This window comes from Eptatretus burgeri, chromosome 1, assembly GCF_056783735.1.
Source record: "Eptatretus burgeri isolate ZD-2024b chromosome 1, Ebu_testis_v1, whole genome shotgun sequence".
NCBI lineage: Eukaryota > Metazoa > Chordata > Myxini > Myxiniformes > Myxinidae > Eptatretus > Eptatretus burgeri.
The window spans coordinates 27,663,163-27,673,066 of NC_140961.1; the positions used below are offsets into that span (position 1 = coordinate 27,663,163).

General features: G+C 41.9%; 1 protein-coding gene across 9 annotated transcripts in view; it reads left to right on the forward strand.

The window, feature by feature from the left end:
* Positions 1-9,254, forward strand: part of RAD51D (RAD51 paralog D) — a 40,968-nt gene extending 31,714 nt beyond the window's left edge. For 8 of the 9 annotated variants that reach the window (XR_015056819.1, XR_015056821.1, XR_015056828.1 and 5 more), the window contains 4 exons: positions 2,831-2,901; positions 6,304-6,732; positions 6,972-7,194; positions 7,287-9,254. Coding sequence is in view for 1 of the 9 variants with exons in the window: in XM_085876388.1 (XP_085732514.1) it covers positions 2,831-2,901; positions 6,304-6,732; positions 7,287-7,346 (560 nt within the window). In the remaining 8 variants the exon portion in view is untranslated. The remainder of the gene's footprint in view (positions 1-2,830; positions 2,902-6,303; positions 6,733-6,971; positions 7,195-7,286) is intronic. The other variant, XM_085876388.1, reaches the window with a different exon arrangement.
* The last annotated feature ends 650 nt before the right edge of the window (positions 9,255-9,904 follow it).

A 9,904-nucleotide genomic window follows, 5' to 3' on the forward strand; every position in this document is an offset into this window, starting at 1 on the left:
AAAAAATCCGAAAAATATTTATATATATATATATATATTTTTTCGAAAATCAAAAATCGGCTTCTGCGCTTTTATGCGCACTATAATCAACCTCTTTGTCAAAAAAATTTCAGCCCGATCCGTCAAAAACTATTTGACTAGTATGCAATTATATTGCGACCACCCATGTCGCCTACCAGCTTGTCTGTTTCTCTGTGAGCAGGATATCTCAAAAAGTTATGGATGGATTATGATAAAATTTGGTGGATGAATTGGGAAGGTGACAAGATCAAGCTGATTCGATTTTCGTTAAGGTTCGAATGCAGATGTGGCCTCTCATTGGGATACAAAATGTAAACTGCTCAGCCTGGTGGAGGTTTGCACTCTACCGAGTGTCATTCTCGTTTTTATCGTTTCCCAAACCTTCACAGGCTTGAATTTTATTCCTTTGGATCAAATACTTAGATCTGGTATTGCCTGATGGCTCTGATAGCTTATTCTTCTCACACGCTTTAGTTATTTAATTTGACCCTCATGACACCTTTTGCTTTCTTCAACCTCTGTCTTATTCTTACCTTAACTGTGCAATTTTTTTCTCATCTTTCATCCTTCACATAGGCAGGCCAAGTATAGCATTCAGATGGACAGGCCTGTCTTCCTAGTATTGTTCTTCAGCACAAACTCGAGACTATACCTATTTTACTCCTGCTATGCCAATTATTGATGTGTTACTCAAACACACTCAATCCCAAATTCCCCAAGCACTCCATTATTATTATTATTATTATTATTATTTTTTTTTTTTTTTTTAACCTCTTTATTTCATTCTTCAAGCAAAATGAACCACAACTTTATTTTCCTTGGAATGTAGTTTTCAACCTTTCCTTGCTGGTATTCCTGCAAGCAAGGAGGTACTCAAGTATAATTGTTACCCTCGCCAAAGGAGAGGTTATTGCATTTGGGTCCGTTTGTCTGTGTCTGCTTGTCTGTCCGCACAGAATTTTCGTGTTTTTTCTCCGCAACCGCTTGTTAGATTGAGACAAAATTTTCACCATTGGTGCGACTACTCATTTAGGATGTTTAATGATAATTATGAAGTCATCGGTCACGTGGTGTGGCAGCCATATTGGAAAAACGGAAAAACTTTGGACCTCTGTATCTCTGAAACCGCACCAAGGAAAAAATTGAAACTTGGTGCACGGCAAGTACTCCTCATGGGAAATAAGTGATTTTTTATGATGTCATAATCGCATATGTGGAGTGTCACATCTGATCAGTATGAAAAATTTTGAGGGTCATCTCGGGATGAAATGGTCCACAGAAAAAAATATTCATGACGTCATTGGTCACGTGATTCGGCAGCCATATTGTTTTTTGGGGTTTTTTTTGAAACCTTCAAAAATCTTCTCTGAAGTGGCTGAACAGATCAAGGTGAAACTTTACACGTACGACTGCCTGTCCATGAGGAAGAAAATGTGCACACATATCATGTCATTCGTAACATGGTTTGGCAGCCATATTGGATTTACCCTAAAACCTATAAACAAATCTTCTCCAGAACGGTTGGACAAATCGAAGGGAAACTTCACACATGTGTTCCCCAAGCCATGGTTATACAAAGGTGTTAAGGAATAATTGATAGGTCACATCATTTTGCAGCTATATTGGTTTGAAGAAGAATATGAAATAATGTTTTCTCTGGAACCGCTTATTCAATTGATGTGAAACTTCACCATTGTGATCCCGTCGTAATGGGGGATACGTGTTTTACATTTCAACTTGATTAGACATATGGTCCAGCAGGCAGAGTTATTAAATTTTTTTATTTTGTTTTATTATATTATTTAAATAAGGCTCACTTGACTGTTACCTGGATGGGTTTGAGGGTAGAGGAGTAGCAGCTGAAATGTGAATCCTATCCAGGTTCTTCCTGATGACTTCATCTTTGCTTTTTGCTTGTGTGGGTTCCTACTGATTACTCCAATGCAGGACTGTACCTATTTGGTCTTCCATTTGATTTGCATTGAATTTATTTTAATCCCATTCTGAATTAAATTGACTAATAATAAAAGACGTCATGGGTCAGGGTCAGGTGTCCGATCAAAGCGACGTTGCATTGAATCGGGACGTCTTTGTACCCGGTCGTCACTGCCAGCAGTTATAAAGTGGCAGTTCTAATTTTGTCTCTTATTAGTTACATAACACACCAGTACACAAACGCTGCGCACAACACACCACACAAAACAACTCTTGGTGAGGGTCTACAATCTCTGATTGCTTGTTTTCTTGATGGAATGGCAGCGACATCTGAAAGTGGGTTGTCAGGGTAGTTTTAGAGGTATGTGTATTGGCCTTTGTGATGACTAGCTTAGGTTCGATTTCGGACCCAACTATGAGCTGTTGTTTTGCATGCAGGATGATGCATCAATGTGTGTGCCGTCCATCGGAGGGACGTTAAGCTGATGAACCCATCTGCCAGCACCATTACTGGTCATTGGTGGACGTGAAAGATTCCACAATGTCTTTTGCGAAGAGTAGGAAATCATCGTCGGCACCCTGAACAAATTCCTGCCATCTTCAGTGGGACATCAGGCATGGTTAGCCAGTTTGTGCCAAAAACGTTCTCAACTGAGCCCAGTAGAAGATGGAAATAATTGGATCTGTTGAACAAGTTGTAGTGGTGGTATTGACATTTGTACGGTAAGCAGAAATTTTGAATTTTTCTTCTCTCATATTGCCATTGTCTACCATGTTATTTTTATCACCAATTCCATGCTTGTCCAAGTGTGCGTATGCATGTGAGTGAGTGAGTGCGCGTGTGAGAACACGTTCATCTCTCGTCTTTTCTCAGGCCAAAGCTTTCTGATGCATCTTGCAAGGCAGCTCAAGTTTTTAGCCAAAGAGTACAACCTGGCAGTTGTGGTGAGTTGTTGAGCTTACTTGATGTACACTCCTGATCATATAAAGTACTGTGTGAATAGGAATTTGCAAGCCAGTACCAACATTGTAATGCTTGATAATCAAGCAAATTACAATAATCATATAATAAATTTTACAAAATGTCGCATGGATCCATTGATGAGATGGTTCACGCTGGTTACCAAACAGGAATGCCACGAATAAGGCGGTATGGTCAATCCTTCACTGAGCTGGCAGGATATCCGAGACTCTATGCACACTCACCTCCGAGATATCTAGCCTGGTTCAAATCTCAATCCAACTATAAACTCTCGTCCCAGTGTTTCACGGCGCTTCATCAATGTGCGTGCCGTCCTTCGGATGGACGTTAAACTGTGCGTCTCGTCTTCCAGCGTTAACTTGAGGACCTTAAGGATCCCACAATGTCCTTCGTGAAAGGAACGCAAGCAATTGTCGGCACCCCGAGCAAATTGCAAATTGCATGTCCAACTTACTCGAACATCAGGCCGAGCCGGCCGGTTCGTGAAAGACTTCGATCAAAAACCTTCCCTGGCCAACCCCACTTGGGGATAATTGTGACCACTAAAGGCTCATCATCAATTTTACACTAGATCCACACAGGAATTGTTGTATGCAAGACTGAAAATAAAGCAATGTTGGCAATCTTGCGTTCACACAATGTGGCGAACGTCGTATGGATGCCACCACACCAGGAAATGGCTTCAGGAGGATATGTTATGTGTCAGGGCAAGCATGGAAGAGTTAGTTTCATGTCTTCTTTAGATTAGGTTATAAAATGCTTCAAGATGCTGCAACGTTTTATGCCTTAATATCTTGCATGAGAAGGATGGTTTGTAATCGGATTTTAAAAAGAACCACCTGGGACATGAATTTTGTGCACTATCTTGATGATTATGAAGTTTAGATTTGTGGATGCTATCTCCCTGTCACATACTTTCCTACACATTAAACATTTTTATTGCTTTTCTCTGCTTCTCGTATTTATTTATTATATATGCTCCTTAAGGCCCGGTCACACCTTGACGTTTTAGCCAACGTATGCCGATTTTTGAATTTTTTTTTTCTAAAACGCTGGCACACGTTGAATACGTTATGGGTAAGTTTTGATAACATTGAGAGCACGCTGAAAAACACTGCCATACGTCGTTGTACATTGGCTTTAAACGTTGTACTTTTTGGTTGTCCTCAAATTTTTTCATGCTTGAAATTTCACGACGTATGCCGGTGTATGACTCACACGTTCCGCTACGCTGGCCACAAGTTGTATGCACGGTCTGCGATCTTTGACAGACGTCAACACATGCTACTTGTAAGTTAATCATAAGTTGAGACACGCCGAGGTAATGTTTAGCGTACCCGAAACTTATTTCTAACCTATGATTAACGTGTTGTTGGCACGTTACGCGATCGTTGCCACACGTCGACAGACGTTACTTTTAAGTTACTCATAGGCTGAAAGACGTCGGTATAATGGATCGTCCTTGCATCAGCGTCCACGGCCACGGCCAGGACACTTATTTGCAGCATTCTTCAAACTTTTCTTCGGCATGACGAGGATGTTCACACTTCGATGTCGAGCTTGGCTATGATTCCAATTGTCCATCGGCATCGTCTATTTAAAATAGTCGAGTTTGAGCGTTTTAACACGTTCAGAAGAAACGCTTCAAATTTCCAAACCCCGGCGTCAAAAAACAAAGGCAATTTAAATCGTTCATTGTAAACAAAGAAAATAGCTGAGTGGTACCGTTTATAAGTCGTTGAGTGTAAAAAAAAAATCCAATTGTTGAGCGCAAGCGTCTACTTTCAATAGTGGAGATGCAGCCATTTAAATCGTTGAGTGGCAGCCTATGAATAGCAAACCCCACGTCACCGGCAAAGATAAACTGCCGCACGATATGGATAAGTTAGGCTATCGTTGGGCATAGTTTGTGAACGCTGGCTTCACGATAATTATTCGTTGGTATATCGTATCTATAAGTTATCGAAGCGCTCTATGCACATTATTAGTTCATTGTGCATTTGTCCAACCCGTTATGAATAGACCTAAATCGTAAAAACAAGCAATAGCTCATTGTTGAAAAAGCCCCATAAAAAATTAGCCGCGAAGAACTTCGAACAATGGTGAAAAGATGTCTCCTACCCGTGGACACGCGGACGCAAGGATGATCCATCATAACCCACACCCTCCCCCTCACACTCACCTACTACTGCCAACATGAACAAACTACTACTAATATTGATACTGATACTAATACTGATACTGTTACTGCTGACATGGACATCGACTCAAAAAGGACTCGAAAACACTGTTGGGTTCCCCTTTTATGAGCAGCATTTTTATATACCAATTCCCAAAACCGCTGGGAACACGCCTTTATATGGCAGTTGTAAGCTAGAAACACGTTCATTTATTTTTTTTTGTCGACCGGAAGACGTCATTGGAATACGTCTACATACGTCGATGTGTGTTGGGACTACGTAAAGAATTGGTTCAAAGCACGTCAAACATAAGTTAGAAATAAGTTTCGCGTAAAAAAGACATTACCGCGACGTGTTTCGACTTATGAGTAGCTTATAAGTAGCCTTTGTGGACGTGTGTAAGCGTCCACATATCGGGTGTAAAACTTATCCCCATCGCATGCGGAACGTGTGTCATACGCCGAGTACGTCGTAAAATTTTGAACATGTTTAAAATTTCTTGACGTACTCTACTTACTACGACGTATGATAGCGTACTTTAGCGTTGTACTCACGTATACCAAACTTACTCATACCGTATTTGACGTGCCCCAACGTTTTTTAGACACATTTTTCTTAGGTCGGCATACGCTGGCAAGATCGCCAAGGTGTGACCGCGATGTTGTCACTTCCATTTCTACGGCAGTTATAATTCGAATCGTTGTGCGTCAGCCTTTTAATAGGCTACGTCACGACATCGTCGGCGATGCGTGCAACGCGCTATGCCTAAGTTAGACTATCGTTGGGCATCGGTTGTGTAGGCCGACAACAGGTTCAGCATTCGTTGGTATAAGTTATCTATAACACAATGAAACGTTCTGTGTCCGTTACCAATGCGTTATACATAAGACCAAGTCGTGATGAATACGTCCGAATCTTTAAAAAAAAAACATCAAAAGTTCAACGTAAGCCAGCGTTTTAGATACATTTTAATACGTTGCCATCGCTGGCTAAAACGTCAAGGTGTGACCGGGCCTTTATTCTTTTCCAAAAAAAATCTTGACTTCTCAAGTCCTCTCTTTGCTAGTATTCTTATCTCATTTTTCTCACCCAGTCTCTTCTTCTTTCATCTTATCTTCTGGTTTGCAATCCTCTTTTTAATCTCCTCTTTCTCGATAATCAACCCTTTTGTTTCCCTACACTCAGGTAACTAATGGAGTCCTGAGTTCTGGGCGGGAAGCACTTGGTCGAGCTTGGAGTCATGTTCCGAACGTACGAATAAGTCTATCCATGGAGAGGTCCGGCCCACCCAACAAGGTGGCCGGGCAGTCTATGGAGGTGGCCGGGCCGTCTGACGAACACGCATGTACAGATGTAGAGATTGAAGATGACATTGTTCGAAGTGATGTGGAAATGGCAGAGATGGAAGAAAATATTGAGATAGACGCTACTGATGATGGGAGTGATAGACATGTGAAGAAATTTGAGAGGATAGAGACAAAGGACACAAGAAGTGAATCCGGAGGTGGGGTAAACTCTGTTGGTGATATCATCCGTCTTGGAGGAACCTCTGCTGCTTCGGGAGGTGACCCCAAATCTCTTCGGTATGCCAAACTGACCAAGTCAACAAGGCAGGTGAGTGATTCGGTTTTTGTTCCGCTTTTCCTTGTGGACGCGATTCTCTTGCGCTAATGGTATTATTGATATTCAGCATAACTGCAAATTGTTTTGGAGATACTTGGTTAATGAGGAGAAACATTGAATGCTTATCCCAAAATGTTGATTCAAAAATATACCTGAACATGGCCATAAATTGATCAAAACATTGTTCAGCAATCCCTTCCATCCATCCATTGAGACCATACTCTGTGCAGAGCGTTGGTGCTGCCGAAGCAATGTCCTTGGCTATTGGGCACAATCTTGGACTGGTCGCCACTCCGACACAAGATACCAGCAAGCTGGCACTCATTTTGCTAACCTCGGAAGGATGACAGGCTGAGTCAATCCCACCTGGTATTAATTCAACAGCTAAGCAGGATTTGAACTCTGGACCCTCGGATCCCAAGCCCACCACTCTTGCCATGAAGCCAACACCAGGCATAGCAAATCCCTTGATCTCTCCTATGTGTGGTTGTGAAAATACACAATAATATTGGTGATGTTTTGATTCATCTCCTGTGTTTTTACAGGCTGTTGGAGTTGATGTGAAGTTTTATATTGGACCTCAGGGTTTGCTGGATTGCCAATAAAGGTGGACGTGGGTGTCATGGTGGATTCCACAAAAGGAGACGTGTTGGGATGAAAGTTTGAACGGTTAAAATGGGGATATGCTGTTGTACCAGCACGGACAATTTACAAGGAGACCGAGGCACAATATGAGACAACTTATCACGTCATACCCATGTCGTATCAACGTGCCATTAAACCTCACGAGCAAATCCTCCTTGGCAAAGACGTGCGCTTGCAAAATCTTGGACAGCCGACTGAACTCCCCCTTCGAAGAAGCCACAATGCTTTGCTCCAACACCGGCTTTGCACGAAGAGTTGCTCTCATGCCTTACTGTCGGTTCAGAGCCTCCATCACCTTGCTCTTCAATTGGTCTCGATCTTGGAGAGAAAAAACCGATAATTTTTTAGTTGATTTGGTTCTTCCTGACTGTGAAAAACTATCACACTGAACTACCCTTATCTTAATTTATCTTCTTTTAATCATCATTTTGTTCGTATGTGCAATTTTATCATTTCTCATGTTTTTGTTGATTGATTGATTTTTTGCATTAAACTATCGCGACTCGTGGCAGAGCTAAAACAGGGGGTGGGTGGGTGGGGGGGGAGAAACACCAACCGAAGAATATAGGGACCGTTGGAGGAAGAATGAGAAAGGGGAAGAATACTGGATACAGGGCTGGGCTGGAAGAATGGGAAGGGAAAAACTGGGAATGAAAGAGCAATGGAACAAGTAATAGGTGGAGGGGGTGGAGAAAACACAATATCCTGAAAAGGAAGGGGTGGGTTACTGAGAGCAGAAAAGATCATGGGTATGGATGGAGGAGGACGTGAGAGGGGCAGCTGTATTGAAGCTGTGGAGTGACGAATGAGATTAAGAAAACTGAGAACGTTTGCTCCACCGGTACGAAAAGAGGAACAAATGAGAGTAGGTGAGCATTGACCCTGTTTTTTGGGAGCTTCACTGGAAGTGTGTTACTGGCAGAGTGCTTGTGTCCTAAAGAAACCGGCGGAGTTAACACAGCAATGAAAGGGCAAAGGGTGCAATCCCGAAAACTGGTGGTGGAAGAGAGAGAAGTGGGTGACCTGTCATCGATGTGGTAGCACCACGCCATTTTGTTTACCTTTCTATTCAATCTTTATACATGAAGTTTTTATATGAAATAAAAAGTCCTAATTTTCTACCCCAGCTCATGGTGGTAACTTAATGAAGCCAGGGGATGAAATAATCTGTTGCAAGTGTTTTTTTTTTTACAAATTACATCGTATATATTGGGTTTAAACCAAGTCTTACTATTTATGGAGACAATTTCAGTGGGAAACATCCAACAAGCCAAAAGTTTAACATTATGAAATGACAATTTTGCAGATTGCAATGCTCAGTGATGATTATCAAGGATAAAATTGATGTTTTTTTATGACTCCGGTGACAAAGTCGCCGGTGGCATTCTGCCTTCGGGTTGTCCATACGTACGTACATCCATGCGAATTTTCTCTGCAACCGCTTTACCGATCGATATGAAATTTTCACCATAGATACGACTACTCATGCAGAAGTTTGTTTGTTTTTTTAATGATTATGACGTCATAGGTCACGTGGGGTGGCAGCCATGTTGGAAAAACGGGGAAACTTGGACCATTGTGTCTTTTAAACTACATCATGGAAAAAATTGAAACTTTGTATCTGGCAACGACTCTTCATGGGGAATAAGACTGATTTGACGATGACGTCATCGGTGAAGTGGTATCCTGGTGAAAATTTGACACGTAGAATGCTGGATCCCACCTGTATGAAAATTTGTCGTTTATCTTGAGAAAGATGTGAACACAGAAAAAAAAACTAGAAGGGCACTGGGAAGAGCGCACACCTCCGCCCTGTAATGCCTGATCAATGAGAACATATCTGGCCCAATAAAATTTTTGAGATATCGTGCTATGTGTCGTTTTTGAGCCCTATCCCTCAATGGTGAAGAATCACTTTTAAAATTTCTAGTAGTTGGATCCGGATCTTCACCAGAATTGAATCAATTTGTCGTGGTCACACACCGAAACATTACAGCTAAGGTCGCCACCTATGATGTCATACGTCACATGGTTTGGCAACTGAATTTTTTTTTAAAGAACTAGTGCATGCCCGTACGTGTGTATGTGTCTGCCAAGCGAGCAGTTCGTTCTTCATCCGTTTCAGCTGCACGACGCCTTGTCACACGAGTAGCGTCGCGTGCCAAGCGAGCAGCTCGTGCTTCGTTAAATTCCATTGCGCGTGCACGACGTGCAGCTTCGTTCCTTCGCTCTCATAAACGACGACTGGATTGGGGCATTGTTTCAATTAGATCGGACCAACCGTATCATAAATGGCCATAACTTGGGAAACAGCTGAAACTGATGAAGAACGATATCAAATCTTGAAAAGGCACACAGGTCCCCAGCGTCAATTGTGACGTCATATCAAACGAAGAAGAAGAAGAATTGTGACGTCAATTGATATGTGCAAAAAATTAGGATTGTGACGTCAATCGTGACGACGTCATAGCACCGTGTCTTGTCATTGGTTGGTAAATAAATGGCCATAACTTGGGAA